This window comes from Oryctolagus cuniculus, chromosome 1 (assembly GCF_964237555.1).
Source record: "Oryctolagus cuniculus chromosome 1, mOryCun1.1, whole genome shotgun sequence".
NCBI lineage: Eukaryota > Metazoa > Chordata > Mammalia > Lagomorpha > Leporidae > Oryctolagus > Oryctolagus cuniculus.
This window is the reverse complement of record NC_091432.1, coordinates 231,541,667-231,560,211: the sequence shown is the minus strand read 5'-3', so window position 1 is coordinate 231,560,211 and position 18,545 is coordinate 231,541,667. Positions and strand designations below refer to the sequence as shown.

General features: G+C 62.6%; 1 protein-coding gene across 7 annotated transcripts in view; it reads right to left on the bottom strand.

The window, feature by feature from the left end:
* Nucleotides 1-2,034: 2,034 nt before the first annotated feature.
* Nucleotides 2,035-18,545, bottom strand: part of DNM1 (dynamin 1) — a 45,613-nt gene continuing 29,102 nt past the window's right edge. For 2 of the 7 annotated variants that reach the window (XM_070057478.1, XM_070057483.1), the window contains exons 15-22: nucleotides 13,882-13,995; nucleotides 10,551-10,660; nucleotides 9,095-9,206; nucleotides 8,748-8,759; nucleotides 8,296-8,466; nucleotides 6,527-6,768; nucleotides 5,991-6,206; nucleotides 2,035-2,654 (exon numbers count right to left, since the gene is read on the bottom strand). In XM_070057478.1, the coding sequence (XP_069913579.1) occupies nucleotides 2,594-2,654; nucleotides 5,991-6,206; nucleotides 6,527-6,768; nucleotides 8,296-8,466; nucleotides 8,748-8,759; nucleotides 9,095-9,206; nucleotides 10,551-10,660; nucleotides 13,882-13,995 (1,038 nt within the window). In that variant the 3' untranslated portion in view covers nucleotides 2,035-2,593. Of the gene's footprint in view, nucleotides 3,300-3,576; nucleotides 3,579-4,088; nucleotides 4,126-5,990; nucleotides 6,207-6,526; nucleotides 6,769-8,295; nucleotides 8,467-8,747; nucleotides 8,760-9,094; nucleotides 9,207-10,550; nucleotides 10,661-13,881; nucleotides 13,996-18,545 lie in introns of all 7 variants that reach the window. The other 5 variants (XM_070057470.1, XM_070057460.1, XM_070057486.1 and 2 more) reach the window with 4 other exon arrangements.

Sequence of the window (18,545 nt, the reverse complement as noted above, 5' to 3'; positions counted from 1 at the left end):
CTACTGTCGGCCTGGCTAGGGCATACTTATGCCAGGGGCATCATGGGTGAGCATCATCTCTGGGTGGGTGTAACTTCCGGGCCAGGGGCATCCTTGGGTGAGGACATCTAGGCAAGGTGCAGTCTGGGCCAGGGGCATCTGGGTGAGGGTTGTCACTGGACAAGGGTCACTTCCTGGCCAGCGATATCTTCGGGTCATCTCCGGGTGGGGGCATCTGGGTGAGGAGGACATATTTGGGCAAGGGTCATCTTTGGGTGAGGGCATCTTCGATGGGGCATCTCCAGGCCCAGGGAGTTTGGGCAATAGCAAATGGACAAGGGCATGTTCGGGCGGGGGCAGGCTGGGTGAGGTTCCCTTCAGGCCAGGGGGCACCATGGTAGAGGGCATCTGGGTGAGGGTCATCTCTGAGCGGGGGCCTCGCTGGGCAAGGGTCCCTCCCAGGGGCATCATGGGTAAGGGTCACTTCTGGGACAGAGGCATATCGGGCGAGGTCCATTTCAAAAGGGCATCTGGGAGAGGAAAGCATCTGGGTGAGAGTCATTGCCCGGTGGGGGCACTGGCAAGGACATCGCCGAGCAAGGGTCACGCTGGGCAAGGTCATTTTCTGGCAAGGGCTTCTGGGTGAGAGAGGCATCTCTCTGAGGATCATCTCTGGGCAGGGACCCCTGGGCACGTCATCACTGTCAAAGGTCACTTTTTGGCCAGGGGCATCATGGGTAATGGTCACTCTGGGCAGGGGTGTCATGGGTAAGGGTCACTTCTGGGCCAGGGGCATCATGGGGAAGGGTCACTCTGGACAGGGGCATCCTGGGCAAGGGTCACTACCGCGCCAGGGGCATCATGGCAAGGGACATTTCTGGCACACAGGCATCTTTGGGCAAGGTCAATTTCAGGCAAGGGCATCTGGATGAGAATCATTGCTGGGTGGCAGCACCCGGGCAATGGCATCGGTGAGCAAGGGTCACTTCCGAGCCAGGGGCATCATGGGTAAAGGTCATTCTGGTCAGAGGCATCTTCGGACAATTTCAGGCAAGGGCATCTAGGTGAGGGTCATTGCTGGTGGGAGCACCCGGGCAAGGACATCTGGGCGAGGGTCACTTCTAACCAAGGGGACTCCCTTTCTTCGGAGGCACTTTGGGGCAGGGCAGCAGGCAGCATTCTGTCAGGCCCTGCGACCACTGGGGCTAACTGGAGGCCTGATGAGGGGACAAGGCTGCCTCCAGGGGGGCCCCCACCCCGCCCCCATGTACATATTGTACTTGTGTACATTTTGTATATTCTGGGGGTAGGGCCGCCCCCGTATCATAGCTGAGGCTGGAGCTCGCAAATGAGGAGGAGGTCTTAATACTTCTTTGGGGCTGGGAAACTTATTTATTGAGTCTATGGCACAGGAAAGAGGCGGAGACAGGGTTGTGGCACCCTGGTGATGTGGCTCCTGTTACTCTTTTTATCTTGAAATAAACAGATTTAGCCACACCGCTTGGCCCCGTGTGTGGCAGTTTCGTCGCAGGGCCCAGGGTCTGCTGTGCTGCGGGTGGGCACTGCACAGGGCGGCAGGGCCTGGCCGGCAGTGGGCAGCCTGCCGTGCTGTGCCGAGCGTCCGTCCAGTGGGGTGGAGAGGCCTCTTCCAGGCTGGTCTCCTTACACTGCGATGCCAGGGGCACAGCTCTGCCCTGTGGCCCCCAGGCTCTGAGCTCATGTTGGAGGGATGCAGGGAATGCCGCGTGCCAGCGCCCAAGGGTGCCAACTTCCAGCGCTAGCCCCGCCCTACCCTGTCCTTGCCTCCAAGCCCAGGCCTGCAGCCCACAGCCTGCCTCCAGGCTGGGTTTCTGGTCCTGCCCCCTGGTGGTCAGAGCAGGGCTCACAGCATTGAGAACTAAGCAACCTGCAGGCACTTCCCAAGCCGCCCAGGAAAGGAGGGGGCCTTGTCCCACCCCTTGCACAGCACCCTTCCCCGCGCTGCACCCCAAGGGGGAAACCTTGAAACCTCCCCTGCCCCGGAGCACCACAGAGAACACGAGCCGGCACGGGACGCAGTGTTCCCGTCGTGTGGAAACGGGCTTTATTCTCAGCCAAGAGACAGCAGGACTGGTGGAGACGGTCAGGGACCACACAGCTGCCACTACAGCACCCCACGCCGGGCGGGGAGGGGCCAGGGAGCAGGGCTGGCTGTCCGCAGGCTGGGCAGGGCAGGGCGGCTCACAGGAAGTGGCACACGCTGGAGGGGGCAGGGCAGGGCAGGGTGACAGCCATCCCTTGTCACTGAGCCACAGAATCCACAAGGACAGTACGGTGACCAGTTCCCAACATAGAGGCGAGGCTGTGTCAGCCATATATATATATACACGTATATATACGTGTGCGTGTGTGTGTATATATGAGTATTTATAGATATTTATAGAACAGGGCAGGAGCAGGACCGCAGAGGGGCACAAATTTCACCAAGGTCACGCCTGGAGGGGTCAGCTCACCACACCACAGAAAGTCACAGATGAAGGGGAGGCTTTGGGGCTGAGGGGCCACCGTGAAGTCACAGAACAGCTGTCCGGGTGGGCTTGGAAAGGGAGGTCTCCGAGGAAGAGGAGGGATCTGGTTAGAGGTCGAAGGGGGGCCTGGGGCTCTCAGGACGGGACGGACTTGCCTGACCCGATCGGCTGGCAGTGGGAGAGAAAGCAGAGAGAACAGCGGAGAGAGAGGAGGAGACGGGTAAGGCAAGAGCAGCCAGGCCCCCGCCTGGTGGGCAGGGCAGGGGCGGGAAGCAGCGGCAGGTGGGCACCTGGACGAGCTTTCTGGGAAAGGCGATGGACAGGCAGGGGAAGGAAGATGGGGGAGGAGCTGGAGCGGTGACCCGGGCTTCCGGGGAGTCGGGGTGGAGGCTGGGGAGGGCCTCCCCTGCACTCACGCCACCTCTCACACAGCACCCAGCAGCACAGCCCCAGTCCTGACACTGCCTGGCCCTCTCGGGCTTCCCTCCTCCCTGACGGCCCTGCTGTGGGTCCACTGGCCAGGGCCAGCACTAGCCTCGGGAGGCCCCCGTTGGCGGCCAGCAGGCCTGATGGAGAAAGTCAGGAGGAAGAACACTGCTCGAACCAGGAGCGCGGAGCTAAAACAGATGGCTGGAGGGGGCGCTGGAGGCCCCTGTGGGTGCTCAAAAAGCCCAGGCGTGCCCTGAGGCGACCCTGGGGAGGCAGGGCGGGCAGGCAGCCAGATGCCAGTGGCCACAGACTCATAAATCTAAGAGGGGAGCCTCGGCTGGTCGGGGGGCTGCAGGTCGTGTAGGCGAGGCTGGGCCCTTCCTGCTGGGGAAAGCAGAAGAGGGAGAGTCAGAGGCAGGGAGGAGTGGCAGGTGGGGCCCTGGGCCAGCTGTGCAGCCCGGCCGGGGAACTGCGAATAGCTGGCCTGCCCTGGCCACGGGGCTTCGTCTGGGGCTGAGCACCCGCCTTCAGCCAGTAGCAGGAGTGACACCGCCCGGGGGAGCCGAAGGCTGGCGTCCCTGCCTCACCTGGGCTGATGGGTGCAGAGGATTCTCAGGCTTGGAGGTCATCAAGCAACCGGAGGCCTCCCCCCACCAGCCACTGCTAACTGCACACCCAAGGGAGGAGGTGACCCCCAGCCGTCACTCCTGGCCTGTGGTGGGGCTCCCAGGCCGGGGGGCTGGACACCCCGCTGCCCCCTGCCCCCAGCAGCACAGCTCCGATTGGGGCAGGTGTGGCACGCCCAGGAGGAAGCTCATAGGCTGTCCCATGACAACACCCTCCACGTTCCCAGCCCCTACCCCATCCACCACAAGCTTCCTGGGCTCTTGACAGCTCAGAGGCACCCACGCCTGCCAGCCTGGGTGCGGAGCCTGTCCCGAGAACCCCCAGGCCCAGCCACAGAGGCCCTGGGCAGCGGCACTGAGTCCCGAGGCTGGCTGGGAAGGGAGAGGAGAGAGCCAGCTGGCGCCAGGACAGAAACAGGACAGAGGGAGGCCGCAGCTGCAGTGTGGAGAGGGCGGGGCCTGGCCCTGAGGCCCCAGGGCGCCCCCCAGCGTGCGGCTGGTGCAGCAGGGCAGACACAGTCATGCGACAGGCAGCGGCTGCACCTACCGTGGCTGACGCTCCTCAGGGCTCACTGAGAGTGATTCTGAAAGACAGCACGAAATCAACAGGGCAGTTCACACACACGGGGTGGGGCAGGCCTGGGGGGGGACACGCACACGCACACGCCCGGGCGTGCACACACATGCTGTGGGGCTCCTTGGCCCTGCATGCACACGCTAACACACATGCCCACAAACCACACGCGTACCTCTCCCTCCCCCTCCTCCCGGCGCCCAGCACCCTCACTGGTTGCGCGTGCAGCACGGATCTGGGCATGCAGCCACTCGGCACATGAAGCACACGCGTGGGCTGAGTCACGACACAGAAGCTCGCCCGCAGACAAGGCTGTTGCACCAGCTCCCTGCACACTCGTGCCTGGCGTGCTCCGAGGGCCACACCTGCTCCCTGTGGGTCGGGGCTGGCTTTTTAGGGCGCAACTCTCATTTCTCTACCCAAGAGCCCTCCACGGCTCCCTACCGCCTACAGCGTTCAGCCGCGAGTCAAACTCTTCTCAGACTCTGAAGATCCTCCAGCCCCCCCCACCCCAAAGCCCTCGATCGCGTTGTATCGGGACTCTGCGCTGGCCAGCAACTCTCCGCAACGCAGCCCGTGCCACACCTGCCGCTCCCCAGGGCTCCCGCCTGAGCCTCAGCTCAGACTGGTGGAGGGCAGGCTGCCCTGCGTGAGCTCTCCCAGACCGCTCCCTTCCCGCGGGCAGGGCCAGGACTTGCCAAAGGTCTCCGAGGTGGCGGGTCTGGCGTGAGTGAGGTGCCCAGGTGGCAGTGCCCATGGTCCCACCTTGGCATAGGCCTGGCAGTATGAAGCACCGGGGAGAGTGTGCACTCACACTGGTGGTGAGCAAAGAGCCACGTCTGCAGTTACAGCAGCATCGCGACAGGCAGCGTCTCCCGGGGCCCCACCTAGGCATCCCACAGCACCCCTGGGAGACAGGCAGGAGGTCACCACCGGCCAGAAGGAAAACACAGGCGCAAGGCCGAGCGAGCCCATCCCTGCTTCATTGCGGTGGACGAAGGCCAGCCCCACAGCCCCACCCTCCAGCCATCTGAAAACGTCCGTGTTCTGATGTGTTCTTCCTCGGAGAACGCGGCCAGTGGACCCAGGGCCGGCTCCAGAGAGCGTCACGCATCAAGAAAACCAAGCCGAGGGATCCAGAAGAATCCATTTCCCCGGAAACCTCTGGGAATGGGACCGCCGTCACCCACTCCTGCCCCTGCCCCCATCACGTTGGCCCAGGCGCGGGAGGCCCAGAGGCAGGGCAGAGGAGAAAAGCTGTCCGACTGCCCCACGGCCCCCAGGAGCCGCTCCCTGTCCTACCCCATGCCCGGGTGCCACTCACACGCACACAAGCCACACCCGTGTGCACGCCCACACACACATCACACACCCTGCTGGTCACGCAGTCACAGCCTGGCCTCTTCCTGGAGGGCCACACAGCCCCTGGGCAAGTGGGGGCATCAGGCAGCCCTGCCGCAGCTGGAGGAAATCCACACATCCAGAGAGGACCGGGGCTCAGACCTGAAGCAGGCTGCCAGGGCCCGGGAGAGGAGCGGGGAGCGAATGGAGGAGCAGAGGGGAAAGGCAAAGGAGGAGGCGCGCGCGGTGTGGGAGCCAGGAGTGAGAGAAGACGGTAGCCATGCAAGTGCTTGCAAGAAGGGGGCAGGTGGGACGCGCCCCACAGCCCCCTCCCCAGAGAACAGCACCCCCGGGACTCAGCGCCCGCTGGGGAGCAGGCTCCGCCGGCCCTCGGCCCGCACGTCCCGCGGCTTCGGGTCCCAAGGCCCGGAACGGGTGCCTGGGCCAGAGACGGCGGCTCTGGAATCCGGCCCCACCTCCCTCCTGGCCGCGGCCGCCCGGCGGCTTCTACCGGCACTTTCAGCCCCTACTCACCTGGGGACCCCGGGCGGGGCGCGGTTGGGGCGCGAGGGCACCTGGGGGGGAGGCCCGAAAGGGTCAGGGGAAGCCCCCGGCCTGGAGGGCACGGGGGGCGCCCCCCCCAGGGCGGACCCAGCAGGCGGAGGCCCAGGAGCAGGGCCCCGCGATCCGGGCCGGGCTGGCGGCACGGCGGGGGCTCGGCGCTGCGGCGTGGGGCTGGACGTGGGTGACCTGCGGGCGACAAGGAGCGCGGACAGGCAGAGGAGAGATGAGCGGCTCCGCCCCAGCCCGAGCCCCGCCCCCAGCCCGGCGCCGGCCACGCCCATGCACGCAAGCCCCGCCCCGCCCCAGGTGCTCGAGGGAGCTGGAGGGCGCCGAGTTCCCGCAGCCAGCGCTCCCAGGCAAGCCCCGCCCCGCGGCAAAGCCCCGCCCCTGTCTAAGCCCCGCCCCTCGCTCCAGGTGGGAGCCGCCCCGGGGACGCGGGCGCGCCGCTGCCCGGTCCCGGCCCTCCTCCCGCGGGCCTTTGGGGCCGTGGGGGCCGGCCCTGGTACCTGCGTCCGGCCGGTACGCTCTGCACCTGCAGCCAGGAGTCGTCCACCGGCGGGGGCATGGGCGTGCTGACGGTGGTCGTGTTGATGTCGCCGATGATGCCCAGCGCCTCCTTGAGCGCGTGGTACATGCGCAGCATCTCGTCGCGCCGCTGCGCCTGCTCCGCCGACTCCTCCATCAGTGTGTTCTGGTCCCCGCACGAGTACAGGTTGGCCAGCAGCTCCGAGAAGATGAACTCCTTGGTCTGGGGGCGGGCGAGCGCAGGAGAGGGCTGGGGCGCGACGCCGGGCCGCCCTGTCCGCCCCGTCTGGCCCTCCGAGGGCCGGCGCGCTGAGCCGGGAGCCCCGGCGCCGCTGCGCCACCGCCTGCACTCGGGGTCCCCCGCCCCCCGAGGCCGGGAGAAGAAGCGGCTCCCGGGCAAGGTCGGAGATCCGGGAGGAGACGCGGGGGTCCGTCCTGCCGCCGGGACGCGGCCTACTGGGCTCCCTGAGCCTGGGTTCGCGCTCTCCAAGCGCCTGCTTGCTCCAGCTGGCCACGCTCCGAGGGCCACGGCCGTAAACGCGTGGCCGTGGCACCCGGCGCAGCCTCTGGGACACTGGCGGAGAGATGCCTTGGACCCGAGCCTCGGGACTCTGTGCGCACCTGCTGTGTGCATTAACCCTGCACCGCGCTGTCGCGCGTGTCTCACCTCTTTGAAAACGGCTCTCAGGGGCTGGGTCCTTGCTCAGAGTCCCGGGGGAATTCGTGGCCAAAGCAGGACCCAAAGCCACTTTTACTTCTACTTCCCCAGAGGCCTTTTTTTTTTTTTTTTTTTTTTTTTTTTTTTTTTTGCTAAACTACGGGCTGTGGTAGTGCATTTCCAAACACCCGAAAGGCTCGGGTGCTGGCCCCTCCCGGAAAACCCTGAAGCCTGTTTGGAACAACTTGGATGTCCACGTCTGCTTTTCCAGCTTTGAATTTGGTGACTCTAAATCCAGATGAAGGAATTCCGTGAAAATTCAACGTCTGCATTGGATTTGGAGAGCAGTATGGAAAAGAGTATACAAGCTATCTTGTTTTTTTAAAAAATTGATTAAATATTTTAAAATATAGTATTTTTGATATATTGGGTTAAATACTTTTAAAATTAATTACATGTTTAAAATATTGTATTTTTGAAAAAATGATAAAAACAGAATAAGAAAAATAATAAAAAATAGAGCACATTGGTATATTGGGTTTAAAATATATATGAAAACTAATCGGGGCTAGCACCATGGTATAGCGGATAAAGCCGCCGCCTGCAGTGCCAGCATCCCATACAGACACTGGTTCAAGTCCAGGCCACTCCACTTCCCATCCAGCTCTCTGCTATGGTCTGGGAAAGCAGTAGAAGATGGCCCAAGTCCTTAGGCCCCTGCACCCGCGTGGGAGACCCGGAAGAAGCTCCTGGCTCCTGGCTTCGGATTGGCGCAGCTCCGGCTGTTGTGGCCATCTGGGGAGTGAACCAGTGGATGGAAGACCTCTCTCTCTCTCTCTCTCTCTCTCTCTCTCTCTCTGTAACTCTGCCTTTCAAATAAATAAATCTTAAAAAAAGACCTTAATGTTTCTTTTTACTTCTTTAACATGGTCACTAGAAAATGTAAAACTATATTTACGTTCTATTTCTGTTGGACAGCTCTGGTCTGGACAGTGCCTCCTTCCCTGGACTCGGTCCCCTAGGGCTGTGGCCAGGGCCTCCCCCGAGGCTGCCCCGGCTGCCCGCCTCCCTGCCCCACGGCAGCACACGTACATTGTTGATCATGAGGTGCATGATGGTCTTGGGCATGAGATCTCGCACGGTCTTGTTGACAATGGCCATGTAGGAGTCCACCAGGTTCCGGATGGTCTCCACCTGCCGCTCCAGCTGCGGGTCCATGGAGTGCATGAAGCTGTCTGAGCCGTTCTCCTCGGTCTCGCTGGCCTAGGGTCGGGACCGGAAGAGCAGTGCATCAGGGGCCACGCCTGCACAGCCTGGCTCCGGCATCCCCAGGGCCCCGCCCCTCCAAGGGGCAGTTCTGGAGGGTCCCAGGGCCCGGGCCACCCCTGAGGCTCCTGTCACTCTGTCTTGTCTTGGCTCTGACTCTACTGCCTAGAATTTGCCTCAGTTTCCCAAAAGGACATCCCCAAGGTCCGCAGTGTGGTGACCTAGGCCAGGGTTGCTGCCCGCAAGGGCGCGGGGGGCGGGGCGGGGTGTGCACTCACTTTCTCCTTGTCCTGGAAGGTCCTCACCAAAGCCACAGAGGCCGCCAGCAGCGGGCACAGCCCAGACGGACGCACACGGAGAAGAAAAAGGGGAGGGACCGAGTGAGCGCCGGGCACGCACCCCAACTCTAGGGCAACTCCAGACACTGTCGCGGTGAGCGGGGAAAAGAGGCAGTCACAGCACTTGGCACGGGCACCGTAGGAAAGGGGTGCAGGCAGGGAGGGGGGCAGACTTAGTTCTGCTCCTGCCCCTCAGGCCCAGGGCAGGGGCGGAGAGGGTAGAGGACGCCTGCTCCCTCTGAGCCTAGGAGTTGGCATTGCCCCAGGCCCCCCGCCGTGCTGCTCACCCCAACACGCTCAGGGTACACGCCAGCCCGCAGGAAGGAGGCCTTCCAGCTGTCCACCTCCTCCTGGGTCTCGCAGGCCAGTTCCAGCTGCCGGTAGTCCTTATAGACGTTCCTGCGAGAGGGGGCAGGGGTGAGCAGAGGGGAGGGAGGTGAAGCCCGCCTCCTCCTCCTCCTCCTCGGAGGCCCGTTGCATGTATGGACTTTGGGGTCCGCATGCTTGGGGCCCAGCCCTGGCTTTCTCGAAATTTCCCAGCTGTGTGACCCTGGGCGAGTCGTTTCCTCTCTCCAGGCCTCAGTTTCTGCATCTGGATGATGGGTTAATAACAAGTCCTGGGGTCATTGTGGAGATTCAGTAAACTGAGCAGCAAATGCCTAGACAGGGACTGAGCCCTCAAGGAAAGGGACTTCCATAAAAGACCCCCAGCAGCCCCCTCCCCGGCTCTCTGGGATTCCCTCCGTGGCACCTGTATTGAACCCTCATCTCTGGGTACCTTGGGCTGGGAGGGGAGAGGCCAGCACTACAGCCAGCCGAAACCCCAAGAGGAGGGGACCAGTCCAGGTCCGAGCAGGGCTCTTCTTTGTCCCCAGTGCCTGGCAGAGTCTCTCACGGACGGCAGGCACCAGACAAGTGACTGTGGGCAGAGGGGAGGAGGAGGGAGGAAGGTGGAAGGGAGGAGGGAGGAGAGAAGAGGAGGAGGGAGGAGGCGGGAGGAGGGGGGAGGAGTAGGAGGGAGGAGGGGGAGGAGGGAGGAAGGGGAGGAGGAGTAAGCAGGAGGGAGGAGGAGGAAGGAGAAGGGAGGAGGAAGGAGGAGGGAGGAGGCGGGAGGAGGAGTAGGAGGGAGGAGGGGGAGGGGGGAGGAGGAGGAGGAGGAGGGAGGAGAAGTAGGAGGGAGGAGAGAGGAGGAGGAGGCAGGAAGTTGGAAGGGAGGAGGGAGGAGGGGGAGGGGGAGGAGGGGGTGGAACAGGGAGGAGGGAGGAGAGAGGAGGAGGGAGGAGGGAGGAGGGGGAGGAGGAGTAAGCAGGAGGGAGGAGGAGGAAGGAGGAAGGAGAATGGAGGAGGAGTGGTAGGGAGAGGGGAGGAAGGAGGAGGAGAGGGGAGGGAGGAGGAGGGAGGGGGAGGGAGGAGGAGGGAGGAAGAGGGAGGAGGAGGAAGGAGGAGGGAGGAGGAGGAAGGAGAAGGGAGGAGGGGGAGGAGGGGGGAGGAGGAGAGAGGAGGGAGGAGGAGGGAAGGGGAGGGAGGAGGAGGGAGGAGGGGGAGGAGGAGGGAGGGGGAGGGAGGAGGAGGGAGGAGGGGTCTCTGCCCAGGGTCTAGCATGGAGTGGGGACTTAATAAACATCTGTCAAATGAATGGCTTGGTGTGGGACTCGGGCAGGTCCCGCCCCTTGTGCCTCGGGTAGCCCGAGGCTGCTCAGTGGGCGTGGTCTCGTGCTGGCAGGGGCTGGGGCAGGCAGGCACCTCTGCTCCGTGTTAAAGAGGGCGAAGATGTGCTTGCTGGACATGAAGCCCTTCTCCACGTCCCGCAGCTTCAGGTTGTCCACGGACAGCATGTACTTCTTCTCTTTCTCCTGGGGGCACAGGCAGGGGCGTGGTGAGCCTGGCGCCTCGCTCCCTAAACAGCTCCCTGCCGATGGGCCCCCGCCCCGCCCATTGCACAGGTGCTGCCTGACAGAAGCCTGGCCATGGAGTCCCAGGCCGGCTGGGCACTGCTGGCCCCTAGCGGTCCTAAGGCCAGTGCCACCATCCCCGTATGCACGCCAGTACCCACGAGGGGCTGGCAAGGGCTGCCGAGGCCAAGCGTGGCTCCCACATCCCACCCCCAGTGCTGGACACCAGCCAGGCCGGCCCCAGGCAGGGACAGCACAGCAGCCCCCACCCACCCCCCGGCCTGGCCACCTCTGACTTCACTTCCTGGCTGCAGAGACTGGGAAGGGGAGCCACCAGCCGCGGCGGCTTGAAAGGGCTGGCTCAGCCCACTGCCCCCGGCGCCCATGTGTTAGAAATGTGGCCCTGGAGCTGGGTGTGAGTGTGTATGTGTGTGAGGCAGTCCTGAGTACATATCCCGCCCCCACTGTGTGTGTGCTCACGTGTCTGTGCAGGGCACACGTGTGCCTGGGACGTGGCTGACATGACCGTGGGGATGTATGCGCGTTTGGCAATGCACGTGGCAACTGTGAATGCTGGCGTGTTTGCGTGAGCATGCCCATGGGATTTGCACATGGGGACACGCACACACCTGTATACAGTGTGCGCAAGGGGCTGCCTATGTCTGCTTCATCCATGGGTCGTCTGGCAGGAGCTGGGTGTGTCTGTGGACAGGTGTGGGGGTGCCAGGCTCCCAGGCTGATGTGTGTGTATGTGTAGGCTGCTGTGTCCCAGGGGAGGGGCTCAGGGATTTGAGGAGGAGGTCCCCCAGGATGTGGGTCTTGGAGGAGGAAGGGGGTTTCCACTGCCTGTGCCCCACTTGTCCGCCCACCACCATAGGAGTAGGGGGTCTGTGCGGGTGTCAGGGACTAAGCCTCGCCTAGGGTCTCAGGTGGGGGCTGTGTTTAGGGGACCTTGCTCCCCTCCTGCCCACCCCTTCTGCTCCCCCACCCCGAACCCGCCTGGCCCATGCAGCCACATAAAGCGCTCTTTATGCCAGGCGGGTGGCCGGGAGCCCCAGAGGCGGCTGGGGGAGGAGAGGAGGGAGTTACCAGGAACATCTGGAACCGTTCGAGGGAGGCCCCGCCGTCGCCCGCCCCGTGCTCGGGGTTGGACACTAGGTAGGAGCGGCCTCCTCCCCCCAAGCCCTCCCTTCCTGCCGCCGGCCCCCTCCCCAGGCCCCTCCCTCCGGCCCCAGCTCCCGCTCACCCTGCCACGTCAAAGGAGGCAGAAGGGGAGTCGGGAGCAGAGAGGGGACCACGGGCTGGCTGGGCTGGGGCTGAGGCTGGGGCTGGGGGACCTCAGATCTCCAGGGGATGGGGCCGAAGCTCCGTCTGGACGGACAGACACTGCCGCCGGGATGGACCAGAGGATACCTCCACTCCGTCTACCCAGTGTTTAGACTATCTGTTCAGGACTCCCAAATTGTACAGTAGTCTGCACATTGGTTAGGCTGGGCTGGGCTAGACCCTCGGCGCCGCCGCTGGACAGCTGGACCGACCCCTGCCCGCCGTCCCAGAACCGGAGCCGGGAGCCGGGGCAGGGGGCTTGGGGGGCACTGGGTGGGCTGGGAGGAGGCGCAGCATGGTCGTGGGAGAGTGGGGAGGGGAGGGGGCAGCAGAGGAAGACCGAGGAGTTGGGGGGTCAGTGGGGTTGGGGATGTGGGCGGCCGCCTGTCTGCCCAGAGGGGCCTCGCTCACCCCAGAGACCAGATGGCTGGTGACTGGTGGGGGAAGGAGACAGGCTCCCCCAGTCCAGACCACAGATCCTAATGCAAAAACCCACTCGCTCCCAGCATGCCCGCGCCGCGACACTCACAGCTTCCCACCTCACATCCATCCACACACCCATACCCCAGACACACGCGCACACCCCAAGTGCACGCACACATTACCCGGACACACACAAGCCCTCAGCGGAATCCTCCCCTCCCCCACCCACACATCCCTACCAGACACACGCCAGCACAACCCACGCTGTACCCCAAGCGCAGGCACACACACTCTGCCCCCAGACGCATCTAGATGCTTGCACCCCAAACACACTCCCCCATAAAACACGCGTGCGGCACCCACAAGCCACAGGCCGCCCCGCGCTCACACCCAGCACTCGGAGACCTGCGTTCACAGCCACTGAAGCTCAGACACGCACACAAAGCTCACAAAAGACCCTCACACGCAGGCACAAAAACAGGGGAGCCCGCCAAACGCAGGCTCAGCTCACTGACCCCAGCCCGGGCGGGGACATCAGGGAGATTTCTGGGGTGACAGTGCAGGAAGCACCCCCCCACCTTGCACTCCTGTCCCCTCCAGGGGCCCCCGGACCCGAGGAGAGGCCAGCGTTGGGGTAATGAGGTCCAGATGGCTTGGCGCCCCCACCAGTGACGACAGAGGGGCCCGCCCAGGGTGGGGAGGTGGGGCCCCTTCCCGGGGGCAGACACGGAGCAGACAGGGACCAGGGAGGGGGCACGGGGACCAAAATCACAGCCCCCCCGCCCCCGGTCTCACTCCCCTATGGAGAATGCCTCCACTAGTCCCCTCCCCCACTCCCTGGCCAGCTGGAGTTCATTACCACGAGCCCCCCGCCCCCCCTCTCTGGTCACCTCTGGAATCCAGATGTGGAAGCCAAATAGACTCATTCTTAAAGGAGACCAGCAGTGGGGGAGGGCAGTGCGGGGGCTTCTGTGTGCCGCAGTGGGCGAAGGGGGTCTCGTGTGGCAGCCCCAGGAGCACCAGCACTCGGGGCCCTCGGCTTGGAGACACCCAGGGCACTTCCTGGGACTGTGGGGGGTCCAGGGGCCTGGGGTGCAGGGGTTAACTGGGTGTCTGGCAACTGGACTCTTGTGTGTCATGAGCCTGTGGGGGCCACGGAGGAGGCGGCACGCCCTGAATGGGGAAAACAGGAAGGCCGCCGGGCTGGCGGCCTCGGGGAGGGGGGCCCAGCGCCCCTGCCCACCCTCCCCATGGCACTCAGCCCCCAGCCCCTGGACTCGCCTGCTCCCGATCCCGGCTTCTCACTTCCGCTCATGGGTCCCTGCTGGGACTTTTTTTTAAAGCCTTGTCCAGTTCACTCCAAGGCCACGGCAGAGTCTGAGCCTGACACTGCCCCTGGCCAGCCCCCTGCCGGCCAGCGGCTCGGTGCTCACCTCGTCATCCTTGTACCAGGACAGATTCTCGGCGGTCAGCACAAACCAGTACTCCTTGGAGCCTCCCTTCATGATGCCGATATTGTTGATGGTCAGCCAACCCTTGCGGATGACCTGTAGGGTGAGGGGGTGCGAGGTCAGCAGGTGACGGGCAGGCTTCCCCACGGAGGAGGGGGTGGGCCAAGAGAGGCATGCACCAGCCCACCCCTCCCCCAACTCTCAGAGGGAGGGCGGGGGCCAGACCTGCCCTGGTCTGAATCACAAGTGAACAGGGTGGAAGACAGAGGAAGACGCAGCCACAGCTGTCTGAGTGAGGGATGAGCTCCCCGTGGCTGAAAGCGTGCAAGCAGAGTTCGCGTGGCTGACCCGGCAAGCCAACTCCAAGGGGCTTTTTAAGGTCAACGCCCGATCTGTTCTGAGACTTGCTTCTGACCTCAGGGACTTCGCACGGGCTCTGTTGTCTCTGCCTAGAAAGCGCTTCTCGTCCCTTCTTGCCTGGCAAACGCCTACTCGCCCTTCAAGGGTCGGCTCTGATTCGCATTCCCATGCAGCCCTGCCGGGCCCCCGCGAGACATGAATCAGGATGCCCGAAATCGTCTTTGATCGCCCCCTGAAGTCTTGGCCAGCCATGTCTATGCTTCTGGTTGCCTTCTTGCTGCAGCTCCTCTGCTGAACTTGAACTCTCCCGCCCGCCGGTGCAGCCCAGCACCTCGCACAGGGCCCGGCAGGCACCGAGGGATCACTACCTCTTTGTGGCATGAATAAACGAATGTTATGCTAGCACGGATCTGAGAACGTCTGGCCTCAGACCCCCAGAGGCCGGGAGAAGCAGCTGAAGCAGGAACACTCCAGGCCCCTTCTTCCCAGGAAAGCTCAGAGTGACAGCAGAAACAGCAGCGCCCAGGGGGGTCCTGAGCCATCACTGACCAGGGCCTGGGGCTTCTACTCCAGGGCAGGTGCTAGCCCAGGCCGTGGCCGCGGATTGCATGGAGACGCAGCTGTCTCCGCTCTTCCTAGCACTGACTGTGGCTTCTCTCTGAGCAAAGGCCAGGGTGCTGTGGGGCTAGGCTTGCTTGGGGGGGGGGGCTTTGGAGCCACCCTGGAGTTCTCCTTACCCTCCTCAGGGCTCCCTGACAGCCTCACAGAGAACCCACGCCACACAGCCCATCAGCCGCTGAGTCGCGCACAGACCACAGCTGCCTGTGCCGGTGACCAGAGACACAGAGCCTGGTCCCACATGTCTCCCCTAACCTGTCCTGGGCAGGCCAAGGTCCCCTGGCTGTCTTTGCAGTTGACAAATCTCACCACCCTGCTCCGTGCCCTGACTTACAGCTGTTCCCAGCCCCCACCTTGTCTGGGGCTCCCAGGGGTCTTAGCTGTGCTCTGCCTACAAACACAGGACCCCATGGGGCAGGGTCTGCCCTCTGCCTGGGGGCACAGTGTAGGCACCAGGGACTTTGGCCCAACTGACACACAACACCTATTCAACCTGTCACTCTCTTGAGCCCGACTGTGTGTGCCAGGCACTGGGCTTGGGGCTGATAGACTCAGCTCTCCCCTGTGGGGTCTGAGAGGGAAACAGACATTAAGCCAATGATCCCACAAACACCTAGGTTCTTACAAAGCCGCTAGGGCCTCTGGAACCTAAGGAGAGAAGAGCTGAGGCCCTAAGGGTCAAGTGTACAACAGGGGCGGAGCAGGGCTCGCGACGACCAGCGGCACTGCAGACAACTGGAGGAGAGCAGCAGGCCAGGTGAGGAGGGTGTTTCTCTCCACTCATCTCCTCACACACCTGGAGGTGCAGCAGGCTGTCCGCTCCCTAAAAACATGTCTCTCTCATGCCTACCCATCTATCCACCCATCCATCCATCCATCCACCCATCCACCCATCCACCCATCCATCCATCCACCCATCCATCCACCCATCCACTCATCCACTCATCCATCCATCCACCCACCCATCCATCCACCCATCCATCCACCCATCCATCCATCCACCCATCCACCCATCCACTCATCCACTCATCCATCCACCCACCCATCCATCCACCCATCCACTCATCCATCCATCCATCCACCCATCCACCCATCCACTCATCCATCCACCCACCCATCCATCCATCTACCCATCCATCCATCTACCCATCCATCCATCCACCCACCCATCCATCCATCCACCCATCCATCCATCCACCCATCCATCCATCCACCCATCCACCCACCCACCCATCCACCCACCCATCCATCCACCCATCCATCCATCCATCCACCCATCCATCCATCCACCCATCCATCCATCCACCCACCCATCCATCCATCCACCCATCCATCCACCCACCCATCCATCCATCCACTCATCTACCCATCCACCCATCCATCTATCCACCCATCCACTCATCCATCCACCCATCCATCCACCCATCCACTCATCCATCCACCCATCCATCCATCCACCCATCCACCCATCCATCCATCCACCCATCCATCCACCCACCCATCCATCCATCCATCCATCTATCCATCCATCCACCCATCCATCCATCCACTCATCCACCCATCCACCCACCCATCCATCCACGCATCCACCCATCCATCCATCCACCCATCCACCCATCCACTCATCCACCCACCCACCCATCCACTCATCCATCCACCCACCCATCCATCCATCCACCCATCCACCCACCCATCCATCCACCCATCCATCCACCCACCCATCCATCCACCCATCCATCCACCCATCCACCCATCCATCCATCCACCCATCCACTCATCCATCCATCCACCCATCCATCCATCCACTCATCCATCCATCCACCCATCCATCCACCCACCCATCCATCCACCCATCCACTCATCCATCCATCCACCCATCCACCCATCCACTCATCCACCCACCCACCCATCCACTCATCCATCCACCCACCCATCCATCCATCCACCCACCCATCCATCCACCCATCCATCCATCCACCCACCCATCCATCCATCCACCCATCCACTCATCCATCCACCCATCCACCCACCCATCCATCCACGCATCCACTCATCCATCCACCCATCCACCCACCCACCCATCCATCTATCCACCCATCCACTCATCCACTCATCCATCCACCCATCCATCCATCCATCCATCCACCCATTCACTCATCCATCCATCCACTCATCCATCCACCCACCCATCCACTCATCCATCCACCCACCCATCCATCCATCCACCCACCCATCCATCCACCCATCCATCCATCCATCCACCCATCCACCCATCCACTCATCCACTCATCCATCCACCCACCCATCCACCCATCCACTCATCCACTCATCCATCCACCCACCCATCCACCCATCCACTCATCCACTCATCCATCCATCCACTCATCCATCCACCCACCCATCCACTCATCCATCCATCCACCCATCCACCCACCCATCCATCCACCCATCCATCCATCCATCCACCCATCCATCCATCCACCCATCCATCCATCCACCCATCCACTCATCCATCCATCCACTCATCCATCCACCCACCCATCCACTCATCCATCCACCCACCCATCCATCCATCCACCCATCCATCCATCCACTCATCCATCCACCCACCCATCCACTCATCCATCCACCCACCCATCCATCCATCCACCCACCCATCCATCCACCCATCCATCCATCCACCCACCCATCCATCCACCCATCCATCCATCCATCCATCCACCCATCCACTCATCCATCCACCCATCCATCCATCCACCCATCCATCCACCCATCCATCCATCCACCCATCCACCCACCCATCCATCCACCCATCCATCCATCCATCCACCCATCCATCCATCCACCCATCCATCCATCCACCCACCCATCCATCCATCCACCCATCCATCCACCCACCCATCCATCCATCCACTCATCTACCCATCCACCCATCCATCTATCCACCCATCCACTCATCCATCCACCCATCCATCTATCCATCCATCCACCCATCCACTCATCCATCCACCCATCCACCCATCCATCCATCCACCCATCCATCCACCCACCCATCCATCCATCCATCCATCCATCTATCCATCCATCCACCCATCCATCCATCCACTCATCCACCTATCCACCCACCCATCCACCCACCCATCCATCCACGCATCCACCCATCCATCCATCCACCCATCCATCCATCCACCCATCCACCCACCCATCCATCCACCCATCCATCCACCCATCCATCCATCCACTCATCCATCCATCCACCCATCCATCCACCCACCCATCCATCCACCCATCCACTCATCCATCCATCCACCCATCCACCCATCCACTCATCCACCCACCCACCCATCCACTCATCCATCCACCCACCCATCCATCCATCCACCCACCCATCCATCCACCCATCCATCCATCCACCCACCCATCCATCTATCCACCCATCCACTCATCCATCCACCCATCCACCCACCCATCCATCCACGCATCCACTCATCCACCCATCCATCCATCCACCCATTCACCCATCCACCCACCCACCCACCCATCCATCCACCCATCCACCCACCCATCCATCCATCAACCCATCCACTCACCATCCATCCATCCACTCATCCACCCATCCATCCATCCATCCATCTACCCATCTATCATCTATCCACCCATGCATCCAC